The following is a 15,617-nucleotide window of genomic DNA, read 5'->3' as shown; positions in this document are numbered from 1 at the left end:
GTTCAGAACCTGGAGCCTGCTTTGGATTGGGTGTCTCCCTCTCTCTCTGCCCCTATCCTGCTCACAAGCGTTCTCTCTCAAAAATAAACACTAAAAACATTTTTAAAATAAAATTTTAATTCCTAACAACTCGTTGCCAGTGTACCTAAATTCAATGTTTTCTGTACAGTGACCTTATATTCTGCAATCCTGATAAACTCACTTTACGGTATCATCCTTGAGATTTTCTATGTAGATAATCATGTGGTCTGCACATGAACATAGCTTTACTTTTACCTTTCCAATTCAATTACAGAATTCAATAAATTTAAAAATCAGAGATCAGTGAATTTACTTTAAACAAATGCAATTAAACAATTAAAAGTACACCTGGATATCTAGTACTTATTAATTCAAAATAGTTCTACTTCTCCCAAACAATGAGTTTCACCTTAGATGGAAAGAATTTATAACTGATTCCTCTTCAAGTTGGCTGTTAAAAGCAAAACTTGAGAGCTAGCTCTGTACTTATACAGCATTTCATGATCACTTCACCCCCCCCCAATTTTGTTTGGGGCTCTATCTTAATTGCCTATGCTATTTTTGTTTCATATTTCTTATTTTTAACTGATTTCTCCTTGCATTACTGCAGTCATCTTTCTAAATAAGAAGGAAAAAATGTGTTTTGTATTGCTCCCTAATCTGTAACAATGATCTGTATGATCATATGAGGACAAACTCTATATCGATAAACCATTAATGTTTGTATGACATTTTATCTTACCAATAAGGGTAGTCCAGATCCACTACCAGAACTCTGTGACTGGTCAATAAGGTCTTTTAATGATTCTCCGACCGGAATAAATGCTTCATCTTGTTCCAAATCACGATTGTAACGACGTCTGCTTGAGATGCTTTTGCAATAATGTCTTTTTTTAAAAAAAGCAGAAAATAAGCTACATTAAAATTCCAAAACTATAAAATACTAGGGTTAAGAAAAATCTGAGGTTGTCGACACCATCATTTTTCCTTCAGATAGGATCACATCCAAATTAGTCCTTCAGGGTAATATATTCTCTGTTAAAATAATATCCAGAAATGGAGCTTGTGAGGTTGAGTTCTATATATATATGTTAAAATGCAATTTTCTTTCTACTTAAAACACAACCTTTAACATATTTTGTGGTCCAAATCTGTGAGTTATGAGTTCCTTCAAGCTTTTGTATATGTGAAAGTCTTTAGTTCACCTTCATTCTTTTGTTGTTTGTTTATTTTGAGAGACAGACAGAAAGAGAATCCCAAGCAGGCTCTGCACTGTCAGCACAGAGCCCCACACAGGGCTCAATCTCATGAACCTCGAGATTAGGCCTGGAGCTGAAATCAAGAGTTAGATGCTTACCTGAATGAGCCACCCCAGCACCCCAGTTTACCTTCATTTTTGAAAATATTTTCTCTGCATATAGAACTCAAGGTTGATGACTTTTTGCCCTTGAGTACTTCAGAGATTCTGTTCCATGCACGGTTTCCCCTGAGAAGCTGGCTACCATCCTTACCTTTCTTCCTCTGTACCTAATCTCAACCTAAAATTGAGATCTTTTTTCTTTATCACTGGTTTTGGGCCATTTGATAATGATGTGCCTTGGTGTAGTTTTCTTTGTGTTGCTTGTACTTTGGCTATATGGCTTTATAGTTCTAATTCAATTTGAAAAATTCTTGGTTATTATTTCTTAAAATATTTTGCTCTCTCCCCTCTTTTGGGAACTCCAATTATATAAACAGTTGACTGCTGAACAACTTGGGTTTGAACTACACAGGTCCATTTAAGGGTAGATTTGTTTTTTCAATACAACACCATACTGTAAATGTATTTTCTTTCCCTCATGATTATCTTGATACATTTTCTTTTCTTTAGCCTACCCTAACTATAAGAATACAGCATATAATACACACAACCTAAAAATTATGTGTTAATCAAGTGTTCACATCATTGAAAAGGCTTCCAGTCAACAGTGGGCTATCAGTAGTTAAGTTCTGGGGGAGTCAGTTATACACAGATTTTGACTGCCCAGGGGCTGGTGCCCCAACCTCTGCACTATTCAACTGTCAACTGTATATATATTAGGTTGCATGAAGTCCCACAGCTCACTGGTGCTCAATTCATTATTTTAATTTTAATTTTTTTTTCATTTTCGAGAGAGACAAATGAGAGAAATGGATGTGGGGGGGGAAGGGGGGGAGAAAGGGAGAGAGAGAGAGAGAGAGAGACAGAGAGAGAGAGAGAGACCCTAAAGTAGGCCAAGCTCAGCCTGATGCGGGGCCTAATCCCATGACCCTGGGATCATGACCCAAGCCGAAATCAAGAGTCAGACGCCTACTGACAGAACCGCCCAGGTGCTCTGTCAATTCATTTTTAAAATACGCACTGATGGTTTAGTTTGTTTAGTTTCTCTTGTAATGTCTTCATGTCTACTCATATTTTCTTCTACAGTATCTAATCTATCAATCTCATCCAGTGTATATTTCAACTCAGATATTATAGATTTCATTTCGTAAAGTTTGATTTGGGTCTCTTTTAGATCTTCTATTTCACTTTTTTAACATATAACTGTTATAGTAACTATTTTAATGCCCCTGTTTGCTAATTCTAAAATCTGAATCAGTTCTGGGTTGGTGTTTTTGATTCCTCATTATTGGTTGTATTGGTTATATTTTTGCATACCTGTTAATTGTTGATTAGATTGTAGATATTGTGAATTTTCCCTTGCTGGGTGCTGGGTGTTTTTATATTCTTCTATATATTCTTATTTATTATCTTAAAGAGAGAGACAGAGAGCAGGAATAGGGGAGAGGGGCAGAGGGAGACAGTGACAGAATCTCAATCAGGCTCCACATTCAATGGGGAGCCCAATGTTAGACTCGATTCCATGACCCTGGGATCATGGTCTGCAGCTATTTGGAAACAGTACACTCCTTTTGAGGTGGGACCTGTATCATGTTTAGTATAGAGCTAATTATTTCCCAATCCTTAAGCAAGACCCTTCTGAGTACTCTAACCAAAGCCCTGTGAATTATGAGGTTTTCAAGTCTCACAGGTGGTGGAAACAGACACTATTCCCAGATTTGTGTGAGCACCGAACACTGTTTCCTTCAATCGTCTCAGGCATTCTTACCCAGTCTTGGGCAGTTTCCTCACTTGTACATGCTGATAAAGATTCAGGTGAATATTTGATGGGAACCTCCTACAGATGTCCAGAGTTCTTTCCCTGTGAAGTTCTCACCTCTTTCATACTCTGTCATGTGAACTGCGGCTGTTATTCACACCCCTGACTCAACTACATCTCGAGTCGGAACATGCTGGGCTACAGGTGGATTCCTCCGTGTTCTACAGCTGGAGACTCTCTCCAGGCGGTACGGTGGGCAAGGATAAGGCTCACTTCATTTGCCTCCTGTGTTTCAGGGATGAGTGCCTTCACTCCCTCACTGGCAGCTACTGATGTATGAATGGGGATTACTGATTACAGGCTTCACTGTGAGGTAACTGCCTGAGCCATCTCACTGGGCCCACTGAGGTCGGTCTATTTAGGTTTCTTCTCTTGGGCCAGCTGGGTTTTCCCAAGAAGATTCTTCCTATCTCGTCTGAACAAGCCTGGCTAACGGGGTTCTGGGAGGGTTGAGGGGCCCACCAATCAGTATGTAAATGTTCAATTTACCTCCATATTTTCACTATAATACCTCACCTTCAATAATGGGATGTCACAACTAAGAATGGCCTGCAATGATTCTCAGCTCCCAGTATGTAAGTCCCTGTTTCGTTCCCTTCCATAAAGCTTTCGGGATGACCCGGGTGACCAACAGAATGTGGCAGAAGTGATGGTGTAATCTGGAGTCTGGACAGTAAGTGGCATTGCAGTTTCCACCTTGCTCTCGAGTCACTCACTCTCGGAGGAAGGGGCCAGGCTTCAGGCTGCAAGGACACTCAGGCGACTCTGTAGAGAGGCTCACATCAGAGAAGCGTAGCTCCCTCCTCAAACTGTGAGCATCAGAAGTGACCTGCCTTGGAAGGTGATCTACCAGCTCCAGTCAAGCCTGTAGGTGATTACAGCCTCTGCCGACGTCTGACTGGACGTTATCAAAGATCCTGACGTGCAGTCAGTTACTCCTGCGTTTCTGACCCCCAGTGAGCGATAATGACTGCCGTTTTAAGCCACAGTGTTTTGGGAGTGATTTCCTAATGCAGTGTTATGTAACTAACACAGCATCTGACTGTCTAAAATTAGACTTTCAAGCAATCGTCCTTTTACTGCCACTCTCAGCTTCACTCCCAGATGTAGCTGGTGCTGCCAATTCTCGAGCTTCTTGGGGAATTCTATAGTATAAACTGGTTGCACGTCTACTTTCTCAAACTCTAGCCTAGGAGTCTGATTTTGTAGGTCCGCAAAATCACTTACTACTCACCCCAAAGCTTCCCAAGTTCCAACGTCTTTTTTTGCTGTTATCTTATATCCTGTTTTCCTTGTCCTGGCTGGACACAGAAGTTAAAAACTCTTTATTGCTTTTACTGGAGGCAACAAAAGGAAGTATGATTGATCTGCCTCTTTAAGAATTTCTGCCAGTATCACAGGTGGAAAACAGTATCTCAGTATGATTTTAATTTCTATTTTTCATACTGTGAATATTCTTGAGTCATCTTTTTTTTCTTTAAAGCACTGTTAAGTATTTCCTTTTATAAATTTTTTTTACATTTATTTATTTTTGAGAGACAGAGTGTGAGCAGGGGAGGGGCAGAGAGAGATAAAGAGACACAGAATCTGAAGCCGGCTCAGGCTCTGAGCTAGTGGTTTGCAGAGTGTGATGCGGGGCTCGAACCCACGAACTGTGAGGTCATGACCTGGGCCAAAGTCAGACGCTCAACTGACTGAGTTACCCAGGTGCCCCAAGTATTTCCTTTTAGACAAACATGTGTTCAGTTTGTGGGGGGAATATTTGCCCACTAAACTGCCTAGTTTTTTGTTTTTGATTTATAAAAGCTCTCTAGGTTTGAGAAATCTGCTCTCTGTAATATGAGATACTGATATTTTTCACTTTGTCTTCTGTTTATGGTGATTTGTCACACAGTAAAGTTTTATTTTTATGTAGTTGACACAATTTTTTCTTTTTTAATTTTAAGGTTTTATTTCCTATGTATGGGATGTTTTTCTTTGCTTCTCAGTTTTATGTCAGTTGCAGGTCTTCCACACTGAAATTATTATTTTTTTAATTTTCTATGGTCTGTTCTAGTGCTTTAATCAGTTCACATTACATACATTTAGATCCACGATGGGTAAAACTTATTACAATGTAGGCTACTGAATGAACTTCATCTTTTTCTTTTTAAGAGAGAGAGAGAGAGAGAAAGAGAGAGAGAGAGGGGGAGAGAGAGAGAGAGAGAGAGAGAGAGAGAGAAAATTAAGCAGGCTACACAACCAGCATGGAGCCTGAGGTGGGGCTCAATCCCACGACCACGAGATCACGACCTGAGCCAAAATCAAGAGTCAACCAACTCTCTACCAACTGTGCCACCTAGGCACCCCTCATGTTTTCCTATATAGCTACCTACTACTAAATCCATTTATCAAGTAATCTATCTTTTCCCCAGTGGTCTGGAATGTTACCTTTACCATATACTAAATTTACTTATATACTGATGTCTATTTATGGGTCTAGGAACCTGTTCCACTGATCTCTCAGTCTATTCATATGCCAATAAAAGAATGCTTTATCACTGAAGTTTATCCCCTCCTCTTATTCCTCTTCTCTTTTGGCACCTGTCTTCTGAAACCATGACTGACCACAAACAATTCTGAAGCCCCATGTAACTACAGAACAATAATAATGCAGTTGTCTTCTTGGGACAGATTTTAAACATTCAGATACAAGAAGTTCAATATTCCATAAATAAGAAAGATCCTAAGCACTCGTGAACAAAACAAGGAGTATAAAGTTGGGTTCAATTAACTGATCAGTAGTAAGGTCCTCTTTTTCTTCAAGAAAACTATAATTTGGTTGAAGAAGATAGAACCAGAGAAAATAAGTTAATGGTGTCTGAAATGCAGTCAGCATTCAAAAACTTATACCCATTGGCTTTTAAAGAAGTACTTATATCTCATATTCAACAGAATATTTTCTATCAAAATGATCTTACTTGTAACAAAAGCAGCTGGAGAAGATGATCATCGCAATTATGCAGATAGCCATAGAAATGAGCACAACCAGCCAGCGAACGCTGCCATCAAAAAATGGACCTGACGAGGGATGACGAGGGAAGTGAACAACAAGGCACACATATTAGGTCTCCATCACATAGGAAAGGAGAAAAAGAACTTGGAGTGTTAAATTCTAGAAAGCTTGCTTACTGTCAAAATCAGAGAAAATATTTTATTGAAAATCACGACCCTGTTCTTCTCAGCAAACCTACCTATGACAACAGGGGGCAGTGTGGGTTGTAAATACTGGTTACATAAATTAGTCCGACAGCATTCTATCGTCCGGCGTAGCTGTGCTTTTGGTGAATCCTAGAGGAAGAGTAAGGATAAAATTAAAAATGGCTTGATATTTTCAGGTAAGGATGAGAGTTTTTTTAAATATTTATAAATACAATTTCTAACTGTTGAGTGAAAATTTTATGTGTTACAAAAAGATTATAAAAAACTATCTGTGCTGAAATAGTATTGTAAGGATTGGAAAATGGTTTTTCTTAGGGAGAACATATATATGTGGACAGTGTGTCGGAACATTGGACTACAAATTATAAACAAAAGTTCACAAGTATTTTTCACCAAACTTTCGTGTATCTTGATATATTATCATTTACCTGTTTACAGTAAAAATCTAAGTCATGAGATCTTTTCCTAAAACTATGGGTCCTACATTTTATCCCAGTGAGGAACTAGTAGGGGTGCAGGATCTCACAGCAGCACTGAGAAGACTTAGGTGGAGGGTGTCACAGTCTAAAGAAAGGAGACGTTGGAGAAAGCAGTCGAGTAGCTAGAAGATACTGCAGAGTCTGCACAGAACAACTATGTGGAGACCAATGAACCCCATGGAGAAGCAAGTTAAAGCAGATGTGGTGAGGACAAAGGCAAAATGCAGAAACCATATTCCTGAGAGCTTCTTAGAGGCCACCAACCAGATAGGAGATGTGCCCTAAAAGATCAGAAAATGAGCACAGTACCGAAAAGACTTTGTCAAGAGAACAGACATCAACAATTATGTGTGAAGTTTTACTTGATTGGTTCAGTACTTGACAAGTTATTAACCTGAATGCTGACATTTCAGCACCGTCTGGAAAAATTGCCATTCTGGAACAAAATAGTAACAGAAAGGATATTGCTTGTCATTATAAAAGTAGCAAGAATATAAGCAGAAACTGACCATATTATTCTTAAGTATCAGACGGTCAGAAGGGAAAAACCTCAGTATAATCAAGTATTACTTTAAATTTTTTTTTGTCTTTATTATTTTATTTTAAGAGACAGAGACAGAGAGTGAGCAGGGGAGGGGCAGAGAGGGAGGGAGAGACAGAATGTGAAGTAGGCTCCAGGCTCTGAGCTGTCAGCACAGAGCCCAACGCGGGGCTCAAACCCATGAACAGGAGATCATGACCTGAGCCAAAATCTGACACTCAACCAACTAAGCTACCTAGGTGCCTGCGAACAGTTTTACTTTTAAATGATCATAAAGAGAAAGAAAAGAGAGAGATGTTAGGAGTTATACAGGCAACTCTGTAATAATCCCAGATTGAGACATTTACATGAAGGACAGATGGAGAGTATATAACTGAAGGTGAATATAAGGACTACGAAGCATCTAAGAACAGTTGCAGAAGGCTAACGTTTAAAATGAGCTTAGCCCTGCGGAAGAGAAAACGTAAAGAAAAACCAAGGAAGCGTTTCTCCAGCGAGGCTAGAAGACCACCAAGCAGTGGATGTGCTGCTGAAAGCCAGCAGGTGACAGAGGACAAGAAAAAGGCACTGTTGTATGGGAGCTGCTCTCCCCGACACAGGAAGAGACCCACCAGGGCTTCTGTATTCTTGGTGAGTGTCTGCCCCCGTGATCACACCCCAGCAAGAGAACACTTGGGAGAGGGCTGGAAGGCAGGTGTGACAGGAAGATTTTAGAAAGGACAAGTGTTGAAAACTGAAGAGTTAAGTGCTATACTCTTTTTTTTTTTTTTAAAGTGAATACAGATTGTGAAGTTTAACAACTAATTTATATTAGTGAAGTCAATTCGTGATATGCCTAGTTTAGGGGCCTGCAAGGTACTGGTTATTACTGCTGAGCTCACTGCTCTAACCATAGCTCTTCCTTCAATATTTTTAGTGATTAAAAAACGTACAGAATGGGGGCACCTGGGTGGCTCAGTCAGTTAAGGGTCCGGCTTCGCTCAGGTCCTGATCTTGTGGTTCGTGGGTTCGAGCCCCGTGTCGGGCTCTGTGCTGACCACTAGCTCAGAGCCTGGAGCCTGTTTGCAGATTCTGTATCTCCCTCTCTCTCTGACCCTCCCCTGCTCTCTCTGTCTCTCAAAAATAAATAAAAAGCATTAAAAAAATTTTTTAAATGTATAGAATGTTGGTGGATAAACATGCAAATGGCATAAAACTGCAACAAATAACTAAATTTTCATCCCCCCCCAAATCCTGACAAATTACAGCAAAGGACTAATTCTAATATAAAATTTAACATAGACGAGTAGATAACAACTATTTAACAAAACTCCATTCCCATCCTCTTGTTTGTGGCAAGAAACCAAAGAATCAATGAAGAACGTAAGAGACGGGGTTCAGCAGCAACGTAAGTGAAAGGCGGGGACTTTAGCTGACAGGAGGCTCAGTATGTTCTAAAGGTGTGGTGTAACAACCCAATACCTACAGCGAGGTCTGGCTCTATTTGAAAAAGGGAAAGGAGCTATTTATTCTGTGCTCCCCCCGCCCCCGCCCGAGGTCAGACCACACTAAATTCTGCATATTACACTTAGAAACCGAAGTAACTCTGAAGCTGATCAGACACGGAGGAGTGGAGGGGACTGTGAACTATCATTTTCACCAGGCAAAGACCAGAGAAATGGGGAGGAACGCAGCAGCACACGAACAGACCAAAAACTCATACAGTAAAGGGCTGTCATATTGAAAGAGGCTTTAGATTTGCTCCAAAGGGCCAGGGAGAGATCTGTAGTCATCAGGAGGAAAACCTTTCTAAGGATCATGTCAGGTCATTAGTACAGATGAAATAGATGGTCTTGAGAGGTAATGAGCCCTTGTCATTAAAGGTTTAGTCACACCCACATGGGATGAGGGTGTCTGGGCGGCTCAGTTGGTTAAACATCTGACTCCAGATTTCAGATCAGGTCATGATCTCACAGTTGGTTGTGAGATAGAGCCCTGGGGCTGGGCTGGTCTTGAGATGAAGTCACACATTGGGCTGGCCAGGGAGCCTGCTTAAGATAATCGCTCTCTCTCCCTCTGCCCCTCCCCCTCCTCTGCTTGCTCAAGGAGGAGGGGAAGGAGGGGGGAGAGGAGAAAATAGATGGGGGTGGGGCACCTGGGTGGCATCTGACTTCAGCTCAGGTCATGATAGCACAGTTTGTGAGCTCAACTCTGCTGTCAGTGCAGGGTCTGCTTTGGATCCTCTGTCTTCCTCTCTCTCTGCCCCAATTCCGCATTCTCTCTCACTCTCTCTCAAAAATAAACATTTAAAAAAAAGAAGCAAATAGATGAGATGTAACATATGTGTGTGTAGGGGGAGGGAGATGTGAAGAGAGGGCACATGGATCCCAAACTTTAGCAGAGACTGGAACATATAACCTTTACAGTTTCTATCAATCCTGAGAATTTCTTAATAATGTGAATAATTTCCTAAAATAGTCGAAGCTTAAATTTGTGTACAAACAGTTCTATCTGAAGCTGGAAGAATCCCTGGGGCAAAATTACTATCCGGGATTTTGAAGCGGTTAGGTTTCTAACCAAGAGCCAACAGGGTATTTATTCACAAACTCTTTATTACCTGCCTCCAGGATGCCTCTGCTGCTGCTGCTAAAATAGCTCCACTGAGATGTTCTTACAAGGACTTACAGTTTCTACGTCGTCTCAGAGGGATACAAAGGCTACTGCCCATCACCTTGAAGTCTTTCCAGTCACTTTTCTAATCCGCAGGTAATATGTAACATTATTTTTTGCAGTCAGGACAATTTAGAAACAGGGTATGTTTAAAACTTTGTTTTTAGGTAAAATAATCTGGAACTTTAACTGCCACCATCATACTACTTGAAGTAAGAGCTAAGCTTCCTCCAATGTACTTGGTTTACAAGAACACACCGTGGTGTGTGCACCCGGCACACTTCTCCTGGGGAAACGAATTCTCTTCTTTATTTCAGTTCTTACCTTGCACTGAAAGTCAGATCCTTCATATTTCATACACCCTGAAGCTAATGTGGTTTCTCCCTGGTCATCTTCTTCTATGATGGCAAAGCAGTGCCCATTTGTTCTGAAAGAAAAAAAAACCCAAAACCAAAAAACGTAACTTCACATCAGAAAGCATCAATTAAATCTCAGTTTGAATGTAACTGGGTACTGATGACCTTCAGCACCTTGTTTTTTGAATGAAAACTGCATTCGCATTTATTGGCAAAGTCTATGGGTTTTCAAGCAAATGAAAGAGTTCATGTCTGAACTAAAATCTCAAGGTCCAAGGTGGAAAAGGATTTCCATTAAAACATAAATTATTATGTAACTTCTCTTTGCTAATCATAGTCACGTGATCATGGAAAGCGGATTTATAAAATTTTACAAAGTAAACAGTCTTAATTTCTTAAAAAATATACTTAAAAATGACTGTCTGGTTTTATCCATATCACTTTCAGTGTTCACATACCGGAGACAATAAATAAAAACAACTTATCTGTGAAACCCAAGAACAGACCAAATGGCAAAGAAAAATATACTTGGGAAGAACAAACTGGCCAAGACCCTGAGAGGTGTGTTTTACTGAACGTGATATGCAAAAAGGGGTAAATTTTGAATACCTTCAAGAAACTTAGAAAGTTATCATTTTAGTCTTATGTTGGAGTTTACCCCTAATGTCCTCATTTAGACATTAATGGCTAGGAAGACATCTCTAACAGCTTTGCGCTCCCAACTATTGTTCCTATTAGTAGATATATTGCTTCTACTTAAAAGAATCCTGCAGAATTACTTTTTGTCAGGAGAAAATGCTAAATGTGGGACAAAATTCAGAATGGATGATTTAGTTTTATTCTGGGTTACTAACCACTAACAGCCACACACAGAGCCCACACACGTATCAGGCACCCACTGTAGACAAGAAGTTTAGCAAGAAATTACTTGCCACACTCCCCTGTGACAGATCACTCAGTCTGTCACAATGAACCCAGCTAACACCAGAGGACAAACAACAAATCCCAGACATGATGAACTGTCATATAATTTCAGTATTTTAGACATACGCCTTCTTGCTTTCTATTTGGTGATATTCAAAGAGCATACAATTATTAGTAAAGTACAAAAACAGGACATTATTACTTTTATAACAGGAAGACAATTAAATAAGGAGACTCAGTTGTTCAGGGAATTGTTTTGGCTAGTAAGCCACTTCTTAAATGTCCCTAAACAATATGGAATAGAATTACGTGATCATGTATAAATGTGCTAAATAGTTAATATAAAATTAAGTAGGAAAATTAAAATGGTTATATAAATGAGAATTGGATTGGAAGCTCACTTGTAAGAAAATAATATAAAATTAATTAATGTCCATCTTTCTGTAAAATATTTCAAACAATTTAGAATTACAAGATTTTGAGTGAGGTTTTTTTGATAATCTCTAAATTTTCTACAGTAAGCATCAGTAGACTTTATGACCAAAAGATCATTAAAGAAAAAAACTTAGACAATGTAAACAATTCTTAAAATAGCACTAAATGCAATCCTATTCTCCTAGCTTTAAGAACTGCATGAAGTACTCACATGCACGTGTTATTAATAGCATCATCCGGGCAGTGTCCTGAGCAATAGCACTTTAAAAAAGGCAAGGTATCCTCTGGTGCTAAAGTTACTCCATTTTCTGTTTTTTTCTGGTCAGAGTCTGATTTCATCCCAGTACCATGGAGCATACTGTCCAGATTCTGCCCTGTATTCAAATATGAAATCTGTGAAAAAACCATTTCTGAAAAGCTGATTCTTCCATTTCAATTTTTAACGAGAAATTTCTAAGCTTTCTTATTCAGTAGTGGCCACTAATGTGTTTAATTAAAATACATTTTCGTTCATACATTTAACATGTTAATAACCTATTACGTACAGAGTAACTGCCCCAGGTATTGTGGGACATATGGAAAGGATTATGTCACAAGTTTTGCACCAAGGGAAGAAGACAAAGTGGCAGATGTACAATATGGTCATAACTTGTAAGAAAGGTACAAAATGGGAAGTGGTTTCAGGGAAGGCTGAGATTAATTCCAATTATTAAAAAAATAGACAAATTATGGGGCACCTGGGTGGCTCAGTTGCTTATGCGTCTGACTCTTGGTTTCAGCTCAGGTCATGATCTAAGGGTTTGTGAGACTGAGCCCCGTGTTGGGAGGAGCCTGCTTCAGATTCTCCCTCTGCCTCTCTGCGCCTCCCCCACTCGCACGCTCTCCCACTGTCTCTTAAAATAAATAAATTTAAAAAAGAAATACACAAATTATGGTTCTTAAGCTCTTTGTCTCAAAACTTGGGACTAGCTTAAAAAAATAAGTCCTCTATTTGTGTCTCTATGTGGAAGTGGAGTTACTAAGCATCTTGCTTTGGACTTTAATTGCTTAAGTAAGGGTATTGTGAGAGCATGGGGACTAATCATATTATCTGGTGCCTTTTATCTCAAGGTCATTGGTTCAAATCCAGACTATGCTGCCAGAAACTAAAGGTTACTGTAGGGCAGTAGTTTGCTTATGAAAATGGAACTGTGTTCTTGCATTAAAGTCAAGTAGCCTCAACTGACAGATACTGTCATATTTGGTACTGAATCTTCCAGGCTGAAAGCAGAACAGAACTTCTTAAAATGTGTGAGTAATTCCTCCCTCCTGAATCAGCTGAAATTGGCTAGCCTATTCCTTGGAGGGTTGACCTCCACGGAATAAAATGTAGAGCCAAACAGGTATAAAATATTAAGAGAACTGTGTATAAACAACATCTCATTATAACGTTAAATAAGTGTTTCAAGCATAATGTGGACTTGACTTTAAATTTAGCCATACTGGTTAGATGAACTACTGAAAAGAGAAAATGTAACACACATACACACACTGATAACAGGAAAAGAATGTGCTGCTAATTAAGTTTTAGTGATTCCATGCCTTGGACTTTTTTTTTTTTAATGTTTATTTAAACATTTTATCTTTATTTATCTTGAGAGCGAGCGATAGCATGAGCAGGGAGAGGGGTAGACAGAGGGAGAGAGAGAACCTCAAACAGAATCACGGGGTTCAATCTCACAAACTCTGAGATTATGACCTGAGACAAAAATCAAGAAACGGACATTTACTGACTGAGCCACCAAGGCACCTCTCCATGCTTTCAATTTTAATAACGTTCATTTAATCCTTGAAACTGATAAGAAAACTTAAAGACCTCATTTATGTTAGCAATGTCAATTGCAAAAATAAAAAAGGGGAGGGTAGTGGCCAAGAAAAGAAAAAACCTACTCGGCTAAAATCAAGGACTCTTGGACCGTGGTCTACTATTCTCCTACTATAGTCGTACCACAGTTTAGTTCACTGGATAATATGGACAAACCATCACTTCTCCAAGCTTCATTTAGTGAACAAGACTCCAGGACCAGAGGACACCTGAAATCTCTCAACCAGCTTTCAAAATGACACTGAAATAACAATGAGAAGTTAAGGGTTCACCTCCCAAGTATGTCCACAGATGGTACTCTCTGAACCTCATTCTCTATCTCTAAAAAACAGTAATAATAAATCCTTCTCAATTCAACTCAAGAGATTATATATAGAGGAAATGAATATATAATAAAGGGCTTAATTAAATATAAAATAAGGCACAAATGAAGATATTATTCAATTATAAAGATCATACTGTACTTAAAGATCACTGATAACCTAGTATCTGCAAAGTTCTACGATGGTTAATATACATCATTTCCCAAAATACTACCTGAATTTAGGAAATAAAAAAATTCTAATTATAATAATTTGCATCTGGAATTAGTATTACCTCAAATATTTATTTAACAAAACACTAATTAGAGGCCAGCTGCGTGCAGGCTAAGTGACTGAATGCTGGAAACTGATCCAGTCCTTGGGAAACGTGGAGGGCATCGAGGGGGAGGGGCAATAAGCACATAAATAAACACAGTGGGAACAGGGATGCAATACGCAGGTAAACAAAGGAAGGAGCCTGTAACACAAACTCAGCCTGGCTGTCAAAAGCAATAAAAACTAAGCTGTATCTTAAAGTTACAAGATTTCCCCAAACAGAGGCCTAAATGCAAAGAAAAACAGGTAGTAACAACCTCTCTGCACAATCTCCGTAGGTGACCACTCCCAGTCCCACAGTTCAAGCAAAGCTCCATTTATGGTTCCTAGATTTACCCCTCCAGCCTTGAGTTGCTTCAGTAATCTCAAAATTAGCTTGTCTAATATGGAACTGTTGACTCTTCTCCTCAAGCCTGTCTCCCCAAGTCTTCTGGCTCAACCTCCAAATAGATCTCAAGTTTTTCCATTTTTCTCCAGCTCCACTGCTATTACCTGGCCCCTCCACGCCATGCCATACTGACCTCCCTACGTCTGTTCTTGGCCCCTCCAAGCTATTTGCCATACAGCCGCCAGAGTTATAAACATAAATCTGATCCTGTCACTCCCCTGCTTAAAACCAATTAATGGCTCCGTGTGCACTCGGAACACCTTCACTTCACCATGCCTACCGCCAGCAGGATGTGAGCCCTTTGTACCTCTCCAACATCAACTCACGCCACCTACTCTCCACCGTGCTCAGGCCCGCAGGTCTTCTGTCAACTCCTAGAATTTGCCAATCTCTTTCAAGTCCTGCATTTACAATGGCATAAAATTATGGGGGCTGGGCTGAAGCTCTAGGATGTATTTCAAAACAAACACATGCAAAAAAATATTTAAAGTTTGCATGCTCAAGTGAAAAAGCTCAAAAAAACCCCAAAAATATATGAATATGGAGACAAATGGCTAAAAGATACAAGGGACTATATACAGGCATGTTCCATTGTCATTAATAGTAATTTCTGGCATCAGCGATTTTACTACATTTTTTTAAATGTTTATTCATTTTTTGAGAGAGCACGAGCATGGGTGGGGGAGGGGCAGAGAGAGGGAGAGACAGAATCTGAAGCAGGCTTCAGGCTCTGAGCAGTTAGCACAGAGCCTGATACAAAGTTTGAACCCAAAAAGGTGAGATCATGACCTGAGCCGAAGTTGGACACTTAACCAACTGAGCCACCCAGGCAGCCCTGATTTTACTACACTTTCATTCCTGGCTAAATAATTTTTCTCACTTTCCCAGCAATCTATGCACTTCTTTCATACAAAGCAAAGAAACTCCTCCCCTTTCCTTAAG

General features: G+C 39.6%; 1 protein-coding gene and 1 long non-coding RNA gene across 6 annotated transcripts in view; one reads left to right on the top strand and one right to left on the bottom strand.

Moving 5' to 3' along the window:
* Nucleotides 1-15,617, bottom strand: part of BMPR1A (bone morphogenetic protein receptor type 1A) — a 58,530-nt gene that overhangs the window by 10,198 nt on the left and 32,715 nt on the right. For both annotated transcript variants that reach the window (XM_029932065.1, XM_029932066.1), the window contains 5 exons: nt 11,997-12,159; nt 10,395-10,497; nt 6,434-6,530; nt 6,161-6,260; nt 764-908 (listed from right to left, as the gene is read on the bottom strand). In XM_029932065.1, the coding sequence (XP_029787925.1) occupies nt 764-908; nt 6,161-6,260; nt 6,434-6,530; nt 10,395-10,497; nt 11,997-12,159 (608 nt within the window). The remainder of the gene's footprint in view (nt 1-763; nt 909-6,160; nt 6,261-6,433; nt 6,531-10,394; nt 10,498-11,996; nt 12,160-15,617) is intronic.
* LOC115285611 lies at nt 3,591-12,971 on the top strand. 4 transcript variants are annotated; one of them, XR_003905604.1, is made up of 4 exons: nt 3,591-3,775; nt 10,028-10,166; nt 10,874-10,987; nt 12,565-12,602. It is a non-coding gene; the product is annotated as an uncharacterized LOC115285611 (long non-coding RNA). The 4 variants fall into 4 exon arrangements; XR_003905606.1 differs by having other exon boundaries at nt 3,591-3,873; XR_003905605.1 differs by lacking the exons at nt 3,591-3,775; nt 12,565-12,602 and adding exons at nt 7,783-8,051; nt 12,896-12,971.

Source organism: Suricata suricatta, chromosome 2, assembly GCF_006229205.1.
Source record: "Suricata suricatta isolate VVHF042 chromosome 2, meerkat_22Aug2017_6uvM2_HiC, whole genome shotgun sequence".
Taxonomy (NCBI): Eukaryota; Metazoa; Chordata; class Mammalia; order Carnivora; family Herpestidae; genus Suricata; species Suricata suricatta.
The sequence above is the reverse complement of the archived record's forward strand: the minus strand, read 5'-3'. Positions and strand labels throughout refer to the sequence as shown.